General features: G+C 46.1%; 1 protein-coding gene across 1 annotated transcript in view; it reads left to right on the top strand.

Moving 5' to 3' along the window:
- The window catches only part of LOC144095410 (phospholipid-transporting ATPase ABCA3-like), a 96788-nt gene that overhangs the window by 52402 nt on the left and 19493 nt on the right, over positions 1 to 24893 (top strand). Inside the window, exons 23-26 of the mRNA XM_077629160.1 lie at positions 743 to 916; positions 4660 to 4882; positions 6141 to 6310; positions 20416 to 20521. Of these exons, the coding sequence (XP_077485286.1) occupies positions 743 to 916; positions 4660 to 4882; positions 6141 to 6310; positions 20416 to 20521 (673 nt within the window). The remainder of the gene's footprint in view (positions 1 to 742; positions 917 to 4659; positions 4883 to 6140; positions 6311 to 20415; positions 20522 to 24893) is intronic.

Raw genomic sequence — 24893 nt, 5'->3', positions numbered from 1 at the left:
GAAAAGTGTGCTCCAAAGCCGCCGTGAAACCTGTGGCATCGTCTTGTCTGTCGCTTAGAACTCGCCAGACTGTGCTAGACCTCTACTCGCCAGAATGTGTTATACTGTGTTAGAACTCGCCAGACTGTGATAATTAGACATACGACTAATGAATTTTAGTTAATTTTCATGCTTTTAATGAAGACTGCCGTCCGCCGCTCCTGAAGATTCCTTTCTGAATTTTATCTATTTCGACATCCTATATTTACGAATTTAGGAACTGTTGGCTGCAACTCCCGCTTTGTCACTGCTCTTTGATCATACGAGTTGCGATTTAAGCTGCCCATATGGCTCATGCATACAATCCGGTGCTATGATTGGTTCAAAACTCAAAGATCAGCCCAGCGATCGCGTAGCCTGTGGGCGCCGAGACAAACTATGTGCCAAGATACGGCATAAAAGATTAACTATATTACGCTAGCCTATAATTTATACGTACGGCACAGCTTAACGGCAGCGCCAGGGTGCAAAATCACCTTGATGGATGCCTTGCATCCACAATTGTGCACAATCGTGACGACCCTTACGTCATCTGCAAGCCACGCATTGAACATGTGCATTCTCACGCATCTACCAGGCAGCGCCACTAGTGCGTCCTTATGAGCTTTGAGTGCCGACATGTTTCCTGTACACATGACCGCTTTGATGGAAGCTTGTCTACCGCGGCTGTAAACTCGACGCTTTCTATCATGACACGACGCAGTCCAGGCGACAAGCGCAAGCTGTGCATCGCGCTGGCCATCGCCGGCCTGCCCAGTGTCATCCTGCTGGACGAACCGAGCACTGGTGTCGACGTCTCCGCACGTGCCCAGATCCGCCGCAGCCTGGCCAACATCCGCCAGATGACCGACTGCGCCATCCTGCTCACCTCCAACAGGTCGGTGCGTGCGCTGGAAGAGCTTCCACAGTACCGCCTTCCTTTTCATCCCGTCCCCAGACGTAGAAGGTATACATGGCTGCTCCAGCCCAACAGCGAGAACCAACGTTTGCAGGCAATTTGTTCGCGGTGGCGCCCTTTCAGCCAATGTCTTCGGGCTGTCGTCAAGGGCGTTCACAGACGCACAAGTTCTGGCTAAACAAGGTTCATAAATTCTTACTTTTTCGTTCCGTTTAGTGGGCTGTGCCAACTATAAAGTGCCACTGGTATAAGAACCACGTTGCGAAGCCATACAAAAAAGCTGATTACAAAAGGTTAGCCATATTCTGTCCAGATCCGGTGGCAGGGAGAGGAGGAATTCGGTATTCTGGAAGAACTTTCAGTTGACTCCAGGTGCATGTGCATTGCTTGCGCTACTCATGGCCGCGCAGTCATGGACGTGCCTATCTGAAATTACCGGTTGGTCAGTGCAGCCCAGAAAGCATGAAACTACGAGATAACAGCACGTTTGTGAATCTGGCGGTAGCGAGATCTTAGTGAAATTCGTCCGACAGCAGAATTGAGCGCTCAGGGATAGATTTCAAAGGAATGGTCTGCAGCAAGGCGCGAGAAGAGAGCGCCTCTTGCTTGCTAACATGAATATGGTGGTATAGAGACACTTGCCTGCTGTCTAGCGCCAGTGTTCATCTCGCTGTTAGTTCATGTTCTCGGAGCTGCAAGATATCGGCGGTAGTTAAAGTCGCAAACACATATCTGACTACCCTGTCCATGGCCGTATTATCAGCAACAAACGAAATGTGAACAAGTGAACCGAAATGCCAACTCAAAAACAAAGCCATATTAACTCCTGTAGAGGAAATAAAGGCGAGGTTGGTTAACACTACAAAAATGACAGTATTGTGGTCCTGGAAAAGAAATTGATTCGCGCTAATATTAACAGAATAGCTTCAAGGCTCCCGTTCTGCAGAAACTCCGGCGTCATCCTCGGTGTTGTCAGCGAAAAATCCCCGAAGACGCAACCACGTGACCTTGTGGCATCATCACAACCTGCCTACCGGAATGAGAGCAAACTAGCTACCCTGGCAGGTGGCCGTTAAATTTATGATTAGTCGCGAGAGGTTGCTCGGGGTATGCAACCTGGGTCGCAGAGGCCCCACCGGGGGCAGCACCTGCCATCCCAGGGCAGTGGCGCAACGCTTAGCCGCTGCACCACTTGGCCAGGAGTGGTGTGGAAACTTCAGACTTCTATGGATATAAAGCTGAGGATGGCCAATTCCCTATATATGGGCATTCACCCATTAACGCTATCGCGTCATACTCTTACGGCGAAGCTTAGGTGTCCCCTCCAATTTTGAGCTTCCTCCGGCTATGATCTTCGCTTTTTGCTGTCCCTGTTTCAATTGTCTTGTTCGCGTTTAATTTGTCGCTGACTGTACGTTGTTTGGCTGTACGTGTGTACGTTACGTATGTGGGTTATATAGCATATATTGCTGCGCTGCCTTTCGTTTCTGCAAGCGCGCATTAAGACGACCGAAAGGAAGGACTGACATAGTATGTACATACGTATCCAGTGAACCACGCCGCTAAATGCATTCGGACAGGTCAATCGCTTCGAGAGAACACACGATTTTCTCCAGAGTCCTGAGCCTCGTGATATGTTTGGCCGAATGCTCAAGAACCCTGGTCTAGACATTGGCCGGCCCACTAGGACGTGTGATTGCTTTGGTTTAGTTTGGTTTTGGGCTGTAAGGTCCTAAAGCGACTAGGATTATGACGAACTGCGTAGTGGAGGGCTCCGGACAATATCGACCACCTGATATTGATTAACGTGCATTGACATCCTACACTACAAGGGTCTCTAGTATTCCGCTTCCATTTAAATGCGAACGCCGCGGCCGGGACCGAACTCGCGTCTTTCGGGTCAGGATCATTGCTGTGTAGACCGATCGAACAGTGTACGGGATTAAGCGCCAAGAGCCTGCCCTTCTCTTCGAAATCGCAGTAACGCGTTATGGAAGGAAAGTAGGAAGAGAAGGCAGGAAGAGTGCCATTCAGAAAACTGTGTGGGTAGGTATGGATGCTCCCACATGCGGACATGCTGGAAAACGATATGTTTTGAGGAAATGTGGGGAGTCACAGCCTTCCGCCCCTGCACTCCCACTCCGCGGGTGCAGCGTTCCAGCTCGCTAACCGCGGAGGGGTTCGTGCTCAAGGGAACAAAGCGAGGGACGACAAAGCGTAAACACTCACATGCTATTTATTACACTCGCAATTAATACACAGAGCGGGCCAGCTAGCTACAAAACATCAACGAAGCATTCCTCGGAAATAGAAGGCTACGTAAAAAGGGGTTCCGACTTGCCGGCTGGGCCAGGGGCAGGACTTCGGAGGTATCGGCAGAGAACGTTTGTATGCGCCGACGATGGCGGCTGGGTTTTCCCGTGCGCGCCGCATTCTTGGGGCAAAGCCATCCCCGAGCATTTGCCGGGAAAGTTGACGAGAGCGCGCGTTTGCTGAGCTCGCTTCGTTGCCTGGAACCAGAAGTCCAGCGGCAAGGCACAACGGATCTCCGCTCGCCAGCCGCGGAAGGTGACGAGAGCGTGCTGCTCAAACCTCTCGTGACGCTGGCCGGATCCCGAAAAGACCCTCAACGGCTCCTCAGAGTTTCGGGCCTTCGAAGTGGCGCTCCCGTCTGTTTCCGGTTCCCCCCTGAGGGAGACTTCCCTCCTCGCCCAGCCAATGCTGTTCTGACGCACGATGTTGAAGATGGGATGCGTCGAAATAGAGGGGGGAAACAGGTTCTCCGCAGTTTTTGATCACACTCTAGAGATTTCTTTCTAATTGGGGCTATTGGATATTTTTGTGGCATAATTCTGCATAGCATGTAATGCGGTCACGCTGATTTGGGTGTTTGGCCTAATAAGAACTCTATGCCGCTAGCAGAGCCAAGGTAGTGAGGTTGAGGCGACCAGACGGGCATAATACCGCATAAAATACATCTATTCTTAATAGGTCGGCCACTCCGCTGCATAAATTATGTTCAGTGCTCTGACTGCTTTTGCAAACCCATATAAATAATGTAGCTGAACGATAACGTGATGGCGCTAATGTTATGGGACTATAGCCTTGACAGCTGGCCTTGGTTTTAAAAATCGGTCTCGAGACATTCGATAAAATTTTGTTTCTCGCAGATCATGTCGCTACTGATGACGCCAGCAATCGCGCTTCCAAGAAACGGGAATGGAAACATATGTTTACTTATTTGAAATACCCTCAGGGCCGTACGGCATTATAGAGGGGAGTGGTTATAGAATGAAACAAAACATAGAAATATGAGCGCAATATTACCGAAGGTTGCTAGTTATACAGTGTTAGCTAATGCATCTTGAAATAAACGGTGATCATTAATTAATGCCAGTGGTGCGGGAAGGTGATTCCAGTCGTCGGATGTCCGGGGTAAAAAGGAATGAAAGTAGGTCTTCGTTCTGCAGAATGGTATTCCAACCTTGTGGGCGTGATCCATGCGTGATGACACGTACTGTGGGAGTGAAATAAGAAATGAAGCCTTCCCGTGGAAGAAACAAAAATTTAAGATCTGCGCACAAATGTGACCCTGATGTGAATGTGACAAATGTGACGACCCTGATGTTTAGTTTCGTACTTAAACGAGCCGCGTACAGGCTTTTCCTGGCTGCAAAGTGGAGTAGTGTGATCTGACGAGTCGCGCGTGCTCCGTGCTGCAGCATGCAGCAGTGCGAGGTGCTGTGCGACCGCATCGCGATCCTGCTGTCGGGCCAGTTCGAGTGCATCGGCACGGTGGACGAGCTGAAGAGCAAGTTCGGTCGCGGCTACACCATCACCATCAAGCTGCGCCAGGAGACCTACGACGACTCCGAGTACCAGGAGGACCTGACGCACGACATGCAGAGCGAGTTCCACAGCTGCCAGCTGGACCACTGCTTCCAGGCACGCCCCTTTTGCTTTCGTTACCGCAGGAATTCGTTGCAGCTTTGCTGAGATGGAATGTATTGTACGCCAATATGTTATTCATGCTAAAAAGGCGCTTCGGTTCACCAACACAAGATAGGAAAAGTACACAGGACAGCGCTTCCTGTCATTTTGCAGCGCCTAACATCTCTTTAGAACCCCATTACATTACATGGTTGTCCTATTATGATAAAATTTGTTCAGTCGCGACAGAGCCAGTTTTTTCGCCACAAGAGCAACCGCAGCTGCCGAAGGTGCCATCTCTCTCGCAGCGTAACGAAGGTATTGGCGTTTGCCCCCTAACAGCTAGTTCAGCGTCAACTGCCTTCACTGACAAGGCAATCTCAAAGTCAAAGAGCAGTCATCGCCGAATGACCGTTTCGACACCTCCGTTTCTATCCACCACTGCTCAAGATATGACTGCTGCCAGGGTGCAACGCGCATGTATTTTTTTCACATTCAATGTTCTTACTTCCAACTTTACCATTCTTCCGCACGTGGGGCAGTTATTTCAATATCAGTGTTTACTTTTAACGTGCGACGTTGTCAGGATATCTACTTCTCAGTTATCCTGACACTGGTATACAACCAAAGTTCTGACGACAAAGCAGAAAGGATGTTTAAGTCGAACCCGACCGCGGCGGCTGCGTTTTTATGGAGGAAAAACGCTAAGGTGGCCGTATGCTGTGCGATGCCAGTGCACGTTAAAGATCCCCAGGTGGTCGAAATTATTCCGGAGCCCTACACTACGGCACCTCTTCCTTCCTTTCTTCTTTCACTCTCTCCTTTATCTCTTCCCTTACGGCGTGGTTGAGGTGTCCAACGATATATGAGGCAGATACTGCGCCATTTCCTTTCCAGAAAAGCCAATTATTATTATTATGTTTAAGTTGAAATCCTTAGGTTTTAGAAGAGTAGACGTGCTTAGTAATTATCGCGCATTTTGAACGTAATTATAATGTTTCAAAGACTAAATTATTATAAAAATGGTACACATTGCTGTCTTCTTGCTTGCTGCAATAGTAAAACCTTAAAATCTGTATTTTGAGTTGACTAACTTCTCCGAACGTTGTTAACGCTTGACGATGTCATATGGAGCAGCGCTTGCGAACTATAACGATTAATGCGGGTGTGTTTTTGAAGTTGTGCGTCTACCTCTGACTGAAAACTCAGATGATCCGCCCGTTGCTAAATTGCGTAGCGGCTACGTAACCTTGGGTGACGCCGGCTCCCACAGGGTGTGCTGGAGTACCGGATCGCCACGACATACACCACATGGGGCGAAATGTTCTCCAAGATGGCGCTCATCCAGAAGAAATACCGCTTGAAGGAGTTCTACGTCAGCGACACTACCCTGGAGCAGATCTTCGTCAGCTACGCCCGCAAACAGATCAACTTCACGAAAGCGTTGGCCTCCACCTCCTGATCGCTGACCCTTGGATCTGCAACGTGCGCAGGCGCATACTGCGCTCGGCTCGTGGTATATTAACCACGCAGCCGTGTAGATTGCTGTATAATATTGTATATAGTATTGTTTATACCGTATTTATTCTATAACGCGCTATGTTTTGTACAATTTCACGTTGTGTTGCAAATGCTTTTTTTTTTCTCTAGCTTTGGACCTTTGAGGCAATGGACAATTCAATGGGCTCCGCTTTCCAGGAGGACTAATTGCCACTCTACGAAAAAATAGCTCGCTTCCACGCAACTATTTGAAACTACTCATTTCGACTACTATAAAAAAAAACAAAGGCACCCTCGTGACATGCTCGCCTGACGCTATGCGAATAAGTCATTAATTCGGCGATCATTTTATCGTTATTAACCCTCTGCGTCGCAGTGTGACTTTCATGCTCTGTGTCGCGGCGCTCCGCTACATGTCTCCATGTAAATAGTAGCTGCAGCCTTCTGTCCTCCTCACGCTTGTGTACCGCGCTGTGCCTTCGGCGAGGTTATTGGACACTGCGCAAGCTCGGCATATTGACAGTCGTGTGGATCGCCCTGTTTCACATAGCGCGGTTTATTGCGAATGTTTGAAGCCCTTTGCGAAGCAAAAGTAGAAATAATTTGAATGCAGCATTAACTTTTGCTGCATTGTGCTGATCTTCTGCGTGTTCTGCTCACTCCAGTAGTTAGTAACGGTCGTTTCCATTATTAACTGCCACGTATATTCTGATAGCTATGAAGCCTGTCCAGATTTGAGTTTTATTTCCACATCACACTTCAGGAATGTTGCATATATAATGCATGCTGATCGAAGGTGTATTTCAAGTGCTAATAAAGACTGCTTACCCAGCAATATTGAAAAAAAAAACATTGTTGAATGGCAGTTTATTAGCGAAATTTTTTATATATTGTAAGATTTCACTACAACAATCAATATATCCGCAGATCTCCCGTCAGAAGGCTTGCATTTTCAGAGCGGAAGCTCTACTCCTACGCCAAACCTCAAGGTCACGTCGTGCCGGAGAATGACCTTCAAGCGGGGGTGCGGCTGCGACGTCATACCATGCGACTCGCCGCGCCTTGGTGCGCGGAGCCGGCGGCGTTCGCTCGCCTTCACAACTGCATTGAACGTGATTCAACGCTCACCTCGCAGTTGCGATTAACCATGTGACTCGCCGTTCATCTGATAAGATAAAAGCACGGAGCTTTGCTTGAAGTTCGCAGAATACTTCACGGACCACAAGACAGTATTCCCCTTTGATCAAGCAACAACCAAGTCCGCTATCCAGGAGGAACTCTACTAAAGAATGGCTAGATACGAAAGAATAGTCATTGATATGGAATAAAGTTAAGCTACAGAAAACAGTGTCTGACCACGCTTAATCGATCTTTCGCTCTGTACACGAAGTTCAGTCTGGTTGATGTCCAGCCAGTTTTTACTATCGCTTTTGATGTCGTCAAAAGCCGCCTTCATTGGTTTTTATGGCAGTCTTAAATGCTCGATGTGAGCCATAGAAGCTCCATAGAAGAGATTTTACTACATATCGAAAGAATGGACCATTCCCCTCAAGACTTCTATGAAAGTATCTTGGTTTTGCAGTACTGAAAATTTTTGATCAAGAATGTTGACATGAATATTCTACGAAAGAGTAGGTTTTATCCAAAAGCAGAACAATTTAAAAAGACTAATCTGCACCATCGAACCTTGCGATTGCAGCTAATTGCAGAAGACCTTGCTGCGCCATCGTACTGATGGGCTAAAACGGGGAGGGGGGGCTATTGGGGGGGGGGGGGGGTGATCGTATGTAATAGATGCGTGAACGTGTCACTGCATCTGGTGGCGTCCGAAATGCAGGTTGTTCCAGCCAGGGTTTGTAATTCGTGTCTGATTCTATTCCTCCATTTGCCAACAAGACTTCGAACTGGCTCTATGGCACAAAACCGCCCACAAGGTCTCCCGTGTGATCTACGCTGATATGGCGCCCGCCCCCGTCTCCCGCAGTCGACCGGGGGGAGGGGGGGGGTCGCCCTTACCACTGTGCATGTACTCTTCCGCATGTCAAAAGTGGCTGAATGCTGGCACCTGCTGGACTCCGCGCCCAACGACATGGCCGTTCTTTACTCCCCACATCACGTGTTGGAGATCCACCGTACCATCCTGCCTTTCAGTTCCAACCCGCGTACTTAATCGAGCCACGTAAGCGCGCTTGGTCAATACGTGTGCGCTCTCGCAGGTCGTGCCTCTCGCAAGAACCGCACCTCGACCACCCACACTGCCGTCACGCGTGTGCCATTCCTGCTGCAAAGTTCTATTATACGGAGTGTGGTTCCTGCTGGCTTACAGTACGAACACTGATAGCAATGCAATTATAGGAAAAAAGATTAAGGAAAATTCTGACTCCCTCCTTGACATACTGGGCAGAGTTTGGTATGAAGGCACTGCCCTAACTTTCCCACTCCGCGAGCGTCAGCAGCGGCCTGCTTGGAGTCATCTTGAACGCTAGACCAGAGCGAGGTACCTGAGACTACCAAGAACAGAATTTCCACCTCTGCTGTCCGCACATGCTCTGGATATCTATTTTCCACGGTGCTCTGAATGGTAGAGAAGCTTGGAAGACTACTGAGATTTCTGTGCATTCCAAGGATTAATCGTTAACGTATGTCATGGTATACTAACACCACGGCTGGGCATAATACATTAAAATAATATGCCCATACCCGACAGCTTAAAATAAGTTGTAGGGGTTAAATGAAGTTAGGAGGGAGCATTTAAGCTCTGCCCTAAGGACATGACGTGATATCTTTAATGGGTTAATACCCACATATGCAGAATTGGTCATTATCTACTTAACATTCATAGGCGGCGAGTCCTCATTCCACAACCATCGCATTGGAGCAGCGATTTAGAGATGCGCCACTGCACTAGCAGGTGGGGGTTTCTATCACAGCCACCGGTAGGGGATTGTGCGACCCATGATGCTCTTATGCCCGATCAACCTCTCTCGCATCTGAAGCGACTTTCCAGCGAGCCCAACCGTGTTACTACCAGAGCCCAACCGAATATCTCGGGCAAGCTCTGGTAATAACTTAGTTTGCTAGGCAACAGCACAAGATCGTACATACGTACGGTGAACTTACCTGCGGTGACAAGATTCTTGGTCGGTGAGCTAACCATTGCTTTCGCACTAATAGTATTTCCATTTCTGATACATAAACTTGATACTGTATCATCAATACTTGCATACACCGCTGCAAGAACCAATATTAATGCTAGCAAGATGATCAGCTAAGTTCAAAATTTCTCTGTTTCTGGAATTTTTAGTGTATATTAAACAATGCAATGCATCTGTGGGATGCCACTCTGTCGAAGGACGAATCCCAACATAAAACGTAACAACTGTTTATTAGCGACGGCAGCGGCCGAGCATGCCCACGCTACGCTCGTCCAGGTAGCGGAAAGAAAACAGCCGCTCGTCCCAGCCGGGCAGTTTGTTTTTGTAGCCGCCGTTGGTGACGCGTGCCTCGAGTGGCGCAGCGGTGGCGCTGTGCTTTATCGGTAACGCAGTCTAGCGCGTGGCCGTGTTACGCTGGGCCGGATGATAACAAGGTGGAGGCTGCGCGTAAATGTGCGCAGAGTGTGTCGCCACACATCGGAACGGTTTGAAAGGAATCCGGCCTCACGGATTTTAAGCTGCACTGTCGGCGCAGCTGGTTTCGTTGAAACTTTAGCTGTGCAGTGAAGCCATGGGAACGTTGAAACGATTACTTCCATAAGCAGCCCAGCGAAGTCCTTTCTTTTAATGCTAATGTTCTTCATGCGAACCGCTCTCTTAGCACTTCTCTACATGAATAAACTTGAAACTCTTTTTGATGCTTTTCGTGTGTTACTGCAGTACCTACGGGTTGGCTCTGTCTTTGGCCTTTGGCAAAAAGTGCAGGCTCCGCGCGCTTGGGAAACCCGAGCAGTTATTTCACCAACACAATGTTTTAAAGACGTTTGAAGTTAAACGTTCTGCGCTAAAAGCTAGAAGCAAAACTGTAGAAGAGAAATTTGAGAGGACACTTAAGCTTCGCCTTAAGGGTATGACGCGATAGTGTTGACGGGTAAATGCCGATACATGAAGAATTGGTCACTCGCGACTTTACGTTTATAATCCTTGGGAGTCCTCATTACGCTACTGATGCAACAGGGGTTAAGCTATTCGCCACTGCCCTGCGATGGAAGGTGCTGTCACCGGTGGGTCTTGTGTGACCCAGGTTCTTCTTCCAGAGCAACCTCTGTCGCCCAATCATTAACTTAAATGCCATCTGTCACTGTAGTCAGCTTGTTCACAATCCGGTGGGATGACGCCACAAGTTCACGTGACTTAGGTGGCCGGAGATTTTTCGCTCGCAACGCCGGATTTTCTGCAGAACAGATGCCCTAAAGCCATCGCGTTAAAACAACAATATAAGGGCAATTTTTTTTATTTAGGAAAAACACACTTTGCTACTCTTTGTTATTTAGCTGTTTTTTTTTACTTAACGGTAGCAAGTAGCAGCATTTCCTGAAACTGCTGGTCCCAAGGTGCCCAACGATGCGGCCGTGCTTTAAGCGAAGAAATTGAAAAAAGCCTCTCTACACGAGCCGGGTTGTAGGAACATAGGTATTAATGTAGAAATGCACTAACTTTTTTTTTTGAAATTATGTTCTTCAGATAGAAGAGCGTTTTTTTTTTTCGGCATAGCATTGTCAGCGGTGTAGTACATAAAAATACAGCTGAAACGTGTTAACTAGCAGGGTGGGTAACTATTATTGAAAATTTAACATTTAACTTACAGTCAGGCTCATTAATCAGTGAAAGGCGTGTAGCCTACCCTAAGTAATATCCATATCTATTTTCGAATTTGAATAACACGGGGACCATCGGCACTGTGGCCCGACCAATTTTCGCTCTTTGGACGAGTTACGTTCATCAGAGCGGTTGCTTTGCCTCCAGACTTCTCGAAATCGCATGTATTTTGCCGGGATGTAGCCATAATTTCTTCGGCCACAGTGCCGAGGATAACCGCGTTTTCCAAACTGTAAAAACTGATATGGATAATAGTTACTGTGGGCTACACACCTCTTAACTACTCTACACACCTCTACACACCTCTTAACTACTCAATATCAGTTAACCAGCCTGCTAATTAGCACGTCTTAGCTCTACTCTGATGCTTTACACCTCTGACAATGCAATTTCGAGAAAGCGCTATTCTAGCTGAAAATACCTATTTTTAAAAAGTGCACCACGTCTTAACGTCTTAAGTGAAACATCATATATATATATATATATATATATATATATATATATATATATATATATATATATATATATATATATATATATATATATATATATATATATATATATATATATATATATATATATATATAGTAGTAATTCCTAGTCTTCAGAAACGAAAAATTACGGGGGTGCTTACTTATCACTTCTCTATCACCTAAGTGTTAGTGTGAATATGATCGATTGCGGAATATCCTTTACGAGGGCATTCCTGATCATTCGGTTGCTCAAAGTCTAAGGTTGTCCTGACTCTATTGGCGATTACCTAAGCAAATACCTTGTAGGCAACGGACGGTAAGCCGATCGGTCTCTAATTTTTCATGTCCTTGGGGTCTCCTTTCTTATGAATTAAGATAATGTTTGCGTTCTTCCAAGCTTCTGGTACGGTCGAGGTCATAGGGCATTGCGTATACAGGGTGGCCAGTTTTTCGAGCAGAATCTCCCGTCCGTCCTTCAACAGATCTGCTGTTACCTGATCCTCACCAGCTGCTTTTCCCCTTTGTTGTTGTTGTTGTTGTTGTTAGCCTATCAAAAGATGGCACATACCCACACTGGGGGATTTTCCCCTTTACATTGCTCCTAAGGCTTTCTTTACTTCCTCTTTCGTTACGGGTGGTACGACGCATTGCAGTGCTCTACTGTCTCTATCATTAACGTTCTTATCACATTGTATACTGTATAGATTTATGTAGAACTCTTCGGTTACTTTAAATATCTCAACCATATTGCTAATGACATTGCCCTTCTTATCTCTTAACGCATACATTTCATTTCTTATTTCACTTTATTTTTCCAGAATGCAAGTTACATCCTAGAGAGATGCAAGGGCAAAAAGCTGCTAAAAACCAGCTTGACTGGGCCCTAGCACCTCTGAAATGGCTGTACACGACAAACGCACTTCAACAAACACAAAAAACAACGAAGAAATTGACATATAGATTAAATGCAATGAAAACAATGAGCATGTATGTTCACTAGCAATAGTTTAGAGACGCATGAAAAGAGAGTACCCGAGAAAAAAAAAAGATAAAAAAAACGCACTCAATTGGCATGCATGGCACCGGCAGACAACAGAGGCGCATAAAATGCAACGTGGCTATATATTAATAAAATACATTTTTAACTCGCTTGGTTTAACACCAACCAAAACTTTGTACTTATTAAGAGTGGTCGGTAAATTGTGTTCAATCGTTTGTAGTTTATAATTTTTTCGAAAATATGGAATATGCCAGAGATTGGTGTTTCGGGTGTAGGGTCAATTCTAAGCGGTCCTTAAATGTGCAGTACGTATTAAGAAATCTCTATAAGCAGGAGAAGAATATTAAAAGAACCTGAAAATGCGAAAAACATACATATATTCAAACAAATTATGTTATAATTTCTAAAAGCAGTTTGCGTTGGAGAGAGATAAGGAAGGTTTGCAATGTAGCGGATCATTTTCTTCTGCAGAACCTGTATTTATATCACATTTGTTTTTGTGGTGGTCGCCCAAACAGAGTTACAATAATTCAAAACGGGACCGAAAAGAACCGGAACCGAAAAGAACCGGAACGAACTTCCATTTGTATTCGTGTTTCCTCTTCATAGCCATTCCGAGAAGTTTCTTTTGAGCCCCACAAAGATGCTCATTTACACAGATAGGGGTCGTGTCATCCAGTCCTACGTCACTGTTATTTAGTCTTACTTTTTTGGCTTTCTTCAGCGTTGCGTTACTCTTTGCCCGTGATTTAAATTGTACAACGATACTCTTTTAGGCACCCGGTGGCAGACCTCAATGTCGGATTCACTGATGGGCTCATTGATTGCGGTTCCAATGTCAGACAAAATGTCAACAATGCTTTCATTTTCTGTTTCAACGACTGCCTGGATTTCAAGATTTGAACTCCGCGAGTACTGTTCTAAGTGAACCAGTCTTTTTTCCATGTACGCCGTCTTGGTTTCTAGTGTCTGACATTTAGAACTAAGCATCTCGTTTTTCAGTCGCTCAGCTTCGAGTAGCTTCGCAAGTTCCTCGACTTTAGAGCGCTCAAAATCAAGGCTGTCAGTCATACTGTGCTGTTCTGTGCGCAGCTCTCGGATTTCGTTCCTTAAGTCTCTCTCCATTGCCTCCTTTAATCCCTTCATTTCCTGTCTATGTTCTTCTTTATACTTAGCAAACTCGGCCTTTAATTCCTCTTTCAACTTCGAAAGCTCTTTCGACATCCTTGAAACACAATGCGGAAACCGTTCTAAACAAGCAAAAAAAAAACTCAAGAAAGCTTAAGAAAACTTGGCAGCAGCGACGACCAAAATGCAAAAACTGATAATTCAGAAATTTACTGACACCAACCTGTAACAATGAAATGCAGCACGCTGTAAGGCGATGTTGCTTGTACGTCGTCGCTACTGCCAAGCGAGAGGAGCAGCGATGGTGGCTTCTTTATGTAGTACAGTTACCTGCTGACAAGCCGTCGGTCGCAGCGCGCTGATGGCAACGCCTCCTGGGGCAGCTGATCTGGCGAGTTGTCCTCTATGTGCGTGCGATTACGCTTCCGTTCCAGGCGTTGATGCAGGCCGCGCATGCGGCGATGCCAACCTGTAACAAAGAAATGTAACACGCTGTAAGGTGATGTTTGTACGTCGTCGCTTTTCACTGCTTCCCCGCTTTTCACTGCTTCCCCGCTTTTAGGCTACCTCCGTTCTGCAGAGCATGCTCGATTCTCTGGATATCTGTTCTGCAGCGATACCCTGAATTCCTCTATTTTCCCTCTTACCGCTAACTCGTTAATACACTTCCTCTTCACTAGCTTCTTCCGTTCCCTCTTCAAGTCTAAGCTAATTCGAGAACTTACCGTTCTGTGGTCGCTACAGGCCACCTTTCCGAGGACGCCCAAACCCTGAAGGATCCCAGGTGGAGCGCATAGTATGATGTCAATTTCATTTTTAGTCTCACCATTGGGGCTCTTCCAGGTCCACTTCCTGTTCTCTCATTTGCGGAAGGACGCATTCATGATCCGTGAATTATTTCCATCTGCAAACTCTACTAATAGCTCTCCCCTGCTATTCCTAGAACTATCCCATAGTCGCCTACCGCCTGGTCGCCAGCCTGTTTCTTGCCCACCATCACCTCAGAACATAACCAACCCCTACGTGTCTACTTGGGACAGGTACTGACTGCTTATTTGGATCATGAGAGGGAAATAACTAGAAGGATAAGAATGGGGTGGAGCGCATATGGCAGGTTGTCTCAGATTATTAATGGCAGTTTACCAATATCCCTAAAGGGAGCAGTGTACAACAGCTGTATCTTACCGGTACTCAGCTATGGGGCAGAAACGTGGAGGCTAACGAAAATGGTTCACCTTAATTAAAGGACAACGAAGCCAGCCATGGAAAGGAAAATTTTAGATGTAATGTTAAGAGATCAGAAGTGGGCAGAGTGGGTTAGGGAAGAAACGCGGGTTAATGACATCCTGGTAGAAATCGAAAGGAAGGAATGGGCTTGGGCAGGGCATGTAACGCGAAGGCAAGATAGCCGCTGGTCCTTAAGGGTAACGGAGTGGATTACAAGAAATGGCAAGCGTAGCAGGGGCGGCAGAAGGTAAAGGCGGCTGGAGGAGATTAGGATGTTTGCAGGCATAGGGTGGGCGCGGCTGGCAAAGGAGGGGGTTAATTGGAGAGATATGGGAGAGCTTGAAGATTAAAGATGCCGGCTTAGCGCATTCATGAGCGAAAGCTGATTGCCATTGGCTGATCGGCCTTGCCCTTTCTACGTACCCACCCGCCGGGTGGTTCCCGTGGCACAAAACCTCAGGTAGCGCATTCCGCCAGCCGCGTCAGAACCTCCTCTGTCACCGGTAGCCTCACTCTGGATTCTTTTCGTGGCAGCCACCTTCCGGCCTCTCACTCCTCTTTCCTGCAAGCGGAGAGGGGGATTTTCCTCTTTCAACTTTGGCACCTGGCAACCGTGAAAATTTGGCAGAAAGGTAGTGCACACGTGAGAGAGCACTACGCCGTACGACGCCGGAACACTTTTCCTTCGCGCTGGAACACCTATTACGAAATAAATAAAATTGTTTTGAAACACGCAGTTAAAACCTCGATTTTGGGTCAAAAGCGCCCAAGAAAGTAATCCAGAAGGTAACACACCGCCAGGGAAAATGACACCTTGCTGGCTGTCAATTATCTATGTCTGTAGCGCTTTAAACGCACCTTCATTTCAGCTTCGTGCTGTCTTTAAGCCTCTTATTTAACACCTGTCCACTTTGGCTAATGTTGTCTGTATTGCACCTCGCTTTCTGTACGTCACAATTGCAGAAAATTTTCTGATATCCAACCTGTATATCAGAATATTCGATATATGCGAGATTCAACGTCCTGAGGCTGCAGAAGAGTAATGGCTCCGTAGTCGGGGATTCCGCATTACTTTAAGCCAGGTTAAAGAACTCGAAAATTTGTTTCGTCTTCTTTAACGCTTGCTGATATCGCACAGCCCACCATGACCGCTTTTAGATTTCACCACAATTCATATGCGACAAGCGTGACCGGGAGTCCCTCCCACGGCCTATGTCTCAAGGTGAGACGTAATCGCATAATGTCTCGTAAAAATACAGTAATCTGACACGCTCAAGTGTGCACGGTGAACATCCAGCTTTTTGGTGCATGTTTAGAAATAGCTTGATGATCATAAGTAGCTTAATAATTGCTTTCTTTACCTGTTCATAAACATTCGCCCAGTTCGTCGTCTTGTCGTTTTCTCCCCCATCTTTTTTTTTATAACATTGTGATACATAATAAAGAGAGTTAGCGCACTGGAAACGTATTAGGGTAGCCGCATACCAGATTGCCCAGCGCCTCGTGCGCACGCAGAGTTGCAGAGGTGGGTCCCTAGCGTGTGCGCAGTCGGCGTACGTTAATCCAGTGTACGTCGACGCAAATGCGTCTACGGTTTGCTAAATCTCTCTATATAGAAGTCTCTAGCATACCGGAGACGTTCTAGCGCAGTCGGTTCACCGGACGGCTTCTGCGCACGTACAGTGAGATGGGTGGGGGCCAGGTAGGGCCACTGCGCGTGCGCAGCCGGCGTCCGGTGAACCGTCTGCGCTAGTACGTCTCCGGTATGCTAGAAACATGTAATAACGTGCCGGTAGTCACCACATGCCTCTACTGAGCGCATAAACCCCCGTCGACAATTCATCGTCAATTAGAGTAGAAACTCAGAACCACGATCCAAAACCAGCTGATAAGAGACATCACCATCACCACCAACTTACTGTTCGGGTATCCCTCGCGAGCGCGGAAGAGGAAGAGGAAGAACCCGACATACTGACACGCCGGCAGCAGTGGAATTCCATTTCGACCACATCTTCCCATCTCATGCGAAACACATGCCCGCAAACATTTTAAACGGTATTCTCTCGGATCACATAGAGGAATACCCCCATCATACGGTGCTTGCTACCGATGCCTCCGTCAACTGCCAAAAAGCTGCAGTTGGCATCTTTTCGCAGGATTTGGCATCGAGCTATTCTGTCCGCATCCCAGATTATATTCCTATATTCTTTGCGGAATTTTTGGCTCTTGGAATGGCCCTTCACAAAATTCCATGCCATGTGTCTCATGTTATTATTCTCGCTGATTGTTTGTCAGTGTTAGTCTCCCTTGACACTTCACAAGACGATTTTTTGAGCCGTATCCTGCGATTTTTTGTCCCATGCACTTTGAAGGTGGTCCGTTTTGTCTGGGTCCCTGGCCATGCAGGCATTCATTCAAATGAGGTGGCTGATTACTTAGCAAGGTCGGCTCTTGACGAGTCAATGACACATCCCGTCCCGAATTTCAGCCTGCTGGCGATTTCCAGGTTTCGACGGTTCCTACATATATCAGCCAGGTTACGAGATCCCTTACTAAATACCACTGACTATCAGCACTTAGCATATAATTGGAACGTCCGTTCATGTAAATCCAGGCTGTGTGAGGTAACAATGACGCGGTTTCGGTGCAGGATTCCAAGTTTGAATTTATATCTATGCAGGTGTGGGTTGACACCGACGAACCTATGTGACGCATGTGGGAAAGTTGAATCTTTAGACCATTTTCTCCTCTACTGCCCAAGGTTCGCACTTCCGAGAAAGATTTACCTGGAGGTCCCTCTCTCCAGGTTAGGGCTGCCTTTATCTTTGCCAGTATTATTATCGTTTGGTGCGAACACCAAGGGATTTGCATTGGGTTCTATTTGTGGGTTTCTCCACAATTACATAATTGCAACTGGTAGGTTGATGTGCTAATTCTTTTAAAGTTTACGAGCTCTTCTTTTTTTCACCAAAATGCTGTCTGTTATTTAAATGTCAATATTGTTCTGTTGTTTTTATTCATTGATTTTTCAAAATTCACGATTGGCGCTACAATTTTGTCATCTTCCATGGAAACTTCTTTGTTTATTCTACTACACCTTGGCCAATCCCCCCGCGTGGTTATGTGCCATATACCTGGTGTGAAGAAGAAGAAGAAGAAGAAGAGTGCATTCGTTGCAGCGACGAGTTCTTCTATCGTTCGGTGCGAGTGCCAAGGGATTCCCGTTAAGCAGTGTATGCGGCTACCTTCACGATTACATAGGTGCAACTAATCGATTATCTTGTTAGCTATATACAAAATTCTTTCGCATGTCCAAAAAAGGCTAGATTGATTCTATTCCGGATGACTCATACCTCTTGAATTCATTTTATTTTTCCAATTTTTTTTATCTTGATTCAGTCTTCTGACGTTTCGTTCCCCGCGCAAATGCTTCATTGGCATTCTACTCTATACCTTGGCCAATCCCCCCACGTGGGTATGTGCCATATTACTTGAGGAGAAGAAGAAGAAGAATACTGAGTGCATTCATTGCAGCGACGAGCGGAGATAAACTCGCTGTTGCACCTACGCGGAATGAGCGAAGATGACAGCCTCATGCAGGAGCCCGAAGGAGCAGAGTCCCGTAAGCGATCTACGCTGGACTAGCGAACTTAGCCTGCCTCCAACCGTGGTGCTCGTCATTTTACTAAGCCTACTTTTACTTTGATCGCGTACGGTCACACTCTCTGAATAACGCCATTAAGGGTAAAGAATATGCACCATGGTGGCACGTCGGGTTGCTGGCAGGCCTGAGTACGCAGTTTGCTGCACGCATACCTGAAGCGCTGCTGCGAGCGCTGTCAGTGTGAAGGTATGCAGTTTAGACTGAGTGTGCGGGGTATTGCAGGAATGAAAAATATCCTCGTAGTAAGCATCAGGTGGCTATGATAGTTGGGTATCATCCCACCCGACAGGCGGCGCAAAAAACAGGGGCAATGGAAGAGGATGTATCGATGACACATACAGTGTGGACCGCTGCTGGAGTCAACACGAGTGCGCCACCCGTCGTAGCATTGCGGACTAACGTGCAGGCTCAGGGGCGCGGTGCAGGGTATGGTTCCGGCGCTGTTTGCAGGTTTTCAGTAGCACTCTCGTGTGACGCCCTGATGAGCTGCGAGCTAACTCCACCTTCCTCTGCAAGCTGTCATGTGGGCTCGAACAGCCGACTCTCCTGTACATGAGGTACAACTTCAACTGACTCCTTATTTCGAATTGGACCGTTTACATAAAACATCCGCGTTTTTTCCTCTCTGGTATTTTTTCTCTTGTCAATGCTGCATGGCGTTCGCATCGTAAATAAACTTGTCTGTACCTATTCTTGCCATGCGCAAAATAGAAACTAAGACCATGCTACGACATCTCTAGAAACGCCCTTTATGAGTAAAGTCCGTATGGCTGTCAATTTGTAGAGCTTTATTGAAATACCAATTTTATGAACCCCTCGCGGTTCCGCATATGTCTCTCATCTTACAAAGTCTTGCTGTACTTGCGCGCAAAGAAACACTTAAGAAGTGTCAGTTCTTCCCGGCACTACACGCTGCTTAAATGTAAATGTACCTGTCAAGAAAGTAGCTTTCTTTTTTCTTCCTCTCTCATTCGTTTCTTTTTCTTTCTTTCTTTCTCTTTCTTTCTTTCTTTCTTTCTTTCTTTATTTCTTTCTTTCTTTATTCCTTCCTTCCTTCCTTCCTTCCTTCCTTCCTTCCTTCCTTCCTTCCTTCCTTCCTTCCTTCCTTCCTTCCTTCCTTCCTTCCTTCCTTCCTTTCTTTCTTTCTTTCTTTCTTTCGTTCTTTGCTCTTTTCTTTCTTTGTTCCTTTCTTTGTTTCCTTCTTTCTTACTTTCTTCCTTTATTCTTTCTTTATCTTTGTTTCTTTCTTCTTTCTTTCCTTCCTTTCTTCCTTGCTTCCTTCTTTGTTTCTTTCCTTCCTTCTGTCTTCATTTCTTTCTTTTTTCTTTCTTTCTTTCTTCTTTTTATCTTTCCTTGCTTCTTTCTTTCTTTCTTTCTGTTTTTTCTGTCGTTCTTCTTCCTTTCTTTGTTTTTTCTATCTTTCTACCGTTCTTTCGTTCTTCCTTTCTTTCGTTCTTCCTTCCTTTCTTCCTTTCTTTCTTTCCTTGCTTCTTTCTTTCTTTCTCTCTGTTTTTTCTTTCGTTCTTCCTTTCTTTCTTTTTCTATCTTCCTTCCTTTCTTTCGTTCGTCCTTTCTTTCGTTCTTTCTTTCTTCCTTTCTTTCTTTCTTTCTTTCTTTCTTTCTTTCTTTCTTTCTTTCTTTCTATTCCTCTTCCCTTCTTCTTCTAACTATCTCTTCCTGACTGCCGACGCCGAACAATGGGCAGCCTTTCCCAGAGCCCCTGCCCATGCCGGCACCCCCAGAGGACAGCTGGCCCACTGCCTCTCGTCCTTCGCGCTGCTGGCGTGTGCCGCCCTTCCGTTGCTCGCCGTCGTCGGCCTTGCCGGGATGCTCTATTACGCCTCGTGGGTATGCACCGCCTGATTTTTAATATTCCACTCAGTTCTATATAATATGGTGAGTTGAAACAGTGAGTTCGTCGTTTCTTATTTAAATTTAAAACCAACATTTAAAAGAGAAAGTATCCGGTGTCTTGAGATTTAAAAATGAGGACTTTTCAGCGCGCATCTTTTATTACAAAATAGAGAAAAAATCTCACGCGGCCTCAAAATCTTGCGCGCTCATGTAATGACGCTCTGGAAAAGAGCTTGCGTATGTCTCAAGCGGTGAAATCGACCTTGCGGTGACATTCACCCCAGTCGCTCGTTTGTCATGAGACATAAGGGGCGAGATTCGAGGTTACCGGCAAGTAGCATGATTATGCCGGAAAGCTTTGATGTGATCGCAACCAGCGGCTATATGTATTTCCCGTCAGCGCTTACTCTGCTGCGTTGTTACGTTTGGAGGACCACTACACGAGCGAAATTCTCTCACGGTGCTGCTCGTGGGCGGCACTGGAAGTGAGACAACTGTTGCTTAGGCTTTCGTTGACTCATAGCCACATCCTCCTCCTCCTCGAAGCATCTCGCGCGGGATAATGGCTCGTTACTGGCTCTTGCATGTGAATTGGGCAATCGCGATAGTGATACGTATGTTAACATAAGTGTCGACCAATTGCTTATCGTTCTAACCAGTGAAAATCTGCGGCGAACGCGGCTTCCGATTTGCCGTTTACCAGTTTATAACTTCTAAATCGAACAAAGCGTAATGCCGCGAAGATTTTAATATAAGCTGACTCCGCGCGTAAGACCTTACACCAACTTATGTGGTTTTCCCCTTGCAACACCTCTGAGCAGAAGGCCAAAATGACCCCATTCAAGTTCGTGTTCTCCAAAGACTGCAGTCCAACGTCCCGTCTAAGTTAACCCGCACGTCCCTGTTTGCCTACAGAGCTCAGGAAAAGAACCCCCCCCCCCCCCCCCCCCCCGCTCTCTCGCTTCCTTTGCCGAGAGTTAGGGACCAGCAATGCACCTTTTAATGTAAGTGTCAGTTAATGTTATCGCTGTGTTCAAGGTTCTGGCACCCTCGAGGTCGTGAGGCATTGCGTTTATAGGGTAGCCAGTTTTTGAAGGGCGATATCTCTCCTTCCCTTCCTTCACCAGATCTGCAGTTACGTGATTTAAACCAGCTGCTTTCCCTCTTTGTAAAGTTTCGTTCACTGCCTCTTCCGTTACCGGAGAAGTGTCCATTTCCAGCACACCACTGCCTCCGTAATTAGCGTCCTGATTTTTTCGGCTACTGTATAGATATATTTACAACTCGTCGGCTACCTAAGCTATCTGACCTATATTGGAAATGGCATTTCGCCCCTTGTCACTTTACTTGTATATCTGATTTTTTTCCTATGCCTAGTTTTCTATTGGTCACTTTTAGGTTATCTCTGTTATTTATAGCATCCTGGACTAGCTCCTGGACCTTACTCTTATAACTTTGACAGTTCTGCCAGCCCTATTCTATCGGCGAGGTTAAGGTATTTCATGCTTTGGCGTTTCTTAATAAGATATTTTGCCTCCTCACAGAGTTTGCCAGTATTCTGTCTAGTTACCCTACCCCATAATTATCCTGCGCGCTCCATACGGATACTTGTGACATTATCATTCATTCCTTGAGCACTAAAATGTTCATACGCGCATGCGCAATATGTTCTACTTGGAGAATAATTTGAAAGTTTGTAGCCTTTGATCCCCCTACTTCACAAAATTCCCAAGAATGCCTCAAGTCCTTGCCACTCACTTCCATGCTCAAGAATTTTCCGCTCTGGTATCAAAAAATAAACACATATTCGAACCCAATTAATCATTTCCGTTATTATACGAAGCTATTCCAGCAACGAAAAATCACCTACGCGGTTCATTGGTAAAACACTCCACCGCGTAAGAGGAGAAGCATTTACAGCACACAGTGCTTCCTAGGCGCACCGTAGAATTTCGCCACGCCCAGTTTATTTATTGTTTTTGAAAAACAACCCTCTTTTATTGGCATAAAATGGCATTGTCATTCTATCCAGTAGCGATTTCAAGTATAACCGGTACCATTGACTTCGCGAGAACAGTTTAGACGTTTCGAAAAGCTTTTTTTAAATGTTGCGTGCACAATCGTAAACGCCGTGTCGCAAGGGGCTGAGCGATCCTTGGTTGAAGGGGAATATTTGTTCTCAAGCGATATCCTTAATTCTTGTACTTTCACTCTTACCGCTAACTCGTTGGTGAGCTACCTCTATGCTAGTTTCCTCCTTTCTTTGCTCAAATCTAACTAATCCGAGATCTTACCATCCACTGGTCACTGCATCTCACCCTGTCGGGCACCTCCACATCCAGCACGTTACCAAGATGCGCGCACTATAGGAAATCGATTTCCTGTTTGTTCTCGCCATTCGAGCTCACACACGTCCACTTCCGGTTCTACCTTTCTGCGAAGAAGGGTGTCCATAACCCGTAAACAATTTAGTTCTACGAACTCTACTAATAACTGGCCCCTACTATTCTCAGAGATCCTCGCTGCATGATTGCCTGCCTGCTTCTTCCCTACCTTGGCATTGAAGTGGCCCATCAGTACAGTGTAGTACGTTTTTACTTTATTTAGCGCCTGTTGTACGTCTTAATAGTACTTTTGACTATTTCTTCTTAAATTCTTAAATTTTCTTAAATTTCTTAAATTTTGGCTCTTTAGTCTTACCTGCGAAATATGGAACCTTCTCGTTAATGCTGTAGTACTTCCCTATATTCGCAGCTATATCCTAATTGATAAGGAATCCCATCCCTTTGTTCTCGTCTTTCCGTTAGAGGCTAGAAGTGCTGTTCGAGAAACTAGCTGGTATTAAATAGGATGTTACAGGGCTTAGTGAGGTTGAGTGGACAGATTAAGCATATACAGCGTTAAATGAATGATTGCAGCGGCGCGCAACAATTTCTCCGATGTTCGAGATTGTCGTGGGTGCTTAAGGCGCCTGATCTCTAAAGTTCGTCGTCACCCTTAAATCGAGTGTGACCGAGAGCGACCACCATTCTGACCTTCACCGACCGACGCGTGCACTTACTGGCATCGCCGTTGCCGAGTTGCTCTATACTTTCCGGTGATAAGTTTTCCCAGTTAAGAGTTCGCATGAGTAGCGCGCCAACCTTCCCATCTGTTGTCCTCTACAATGTGTATGCACGTGTCATACCAGCCAAGCGACAGTGTAGAACGCAATGAAGCCAGACTCGCCACCCCTTCAAGGCGGCCAAAAGCGGAAGCATTAGGGCTGGTGAACACGGCTCCAAAAAATTGTCACTGGCTTAACTTGGCTAACCCTGGAATTCAGCGAAAAGCAAGCACGCTTGCTAAGCGTCTGAGGCTCGTCCATGGCAGCTCCGCTGCACGCTCGCGACAGCCGTTGTATATGTTCTATTAAATAGAAATATAAGAAGTTTTATTGAATGGAAACTGCCATAATCTCCCACATTTTATGAGAAGACTTATATTTAACGCACTTTTAAACTCGCAATTACGGTACTGCGCATTAGTCTGGGGCAATACGACCAAGTCGAATTTAAGTAAACTAACCTTGTTTCAAAAGAGGGCAATCCGGATTATTGAAAACGCTACATTCCTAGAACATACAGAGCCGCTTTTCCTCAAACACAATGTACTGAAAATGGAACACATGTAAGAATACAACGTTTTAAGAATTTACAAGAATACAGTAGAAGGAAAATCCGACACGTTCCTAAACTTGGCAAATCTGTTGAACACTGCGTATACATATCCGTTCAGGTATCAGTCAAAGCAGCTTTTTTCTCCCGCTGCCTTTTTTACTTGTGCAAAAGAAAGGCTCGTGATTGATTGCTTGCTTGATTGATTGATTTTATTGATTGATTGATATACCCACACGACCAGTGGCTATGGCGTGGTATCATATAGTCTTACGACGCCCCCATCGGATGTCATCACGCGGCTTCACATCATCTGATCGGATGTCCTTAAGGCCAAAGGTCAACCAAAAGGTCATCAAATGTCAAAGGTCAGAGGTAAAAAAAATCAAAGGTCAACTAAAGTTATGGGTCCAGTTCAGGGGTCAAGGGTTCGATACCATAACTGTACCACATATAATCATGCACACCTAACGTGGTTGGGCTGAAGGTCATTCTCCGGCCTTCGCGACGAGTGCTTTACCTAGCGTAATGAAGCTTCTCGCTTCTAAAAGAGGCGCCCCGAAAGGCGCTGTTCTTTCTATATATGTCTAGTTGAGCTCACTTATAAGCGTCGCACTCATAACGGACTCTCGCTTATGACGAACGAGGCTGGTGTTACCGTAAAAGTAGGTATTATGGCTATGGTACTGCGTCTTAGAAAAAAAAAGTAG

Source organism: Amblyomma americanum, chromosome 6, assembly GCF_052857255.1.
Source record: "Amblyomma americanum isolate KBUSLIRL-KWMA chromosome 6, ASM5285725v1, whole genome shotgun sequence".
NCBI classification, from domain to species: Eukaryota; Metazoa; Arthropoda; class Arachnida; order Ixodida; family Ixodidae; genus Amblyomma; species Amblyomma americanum.
The sequence above is the reverse complement of the archived record's forward strand: the minus strand, read 5'-3'. Positions and strand labels throughout refer to the sequence as shown.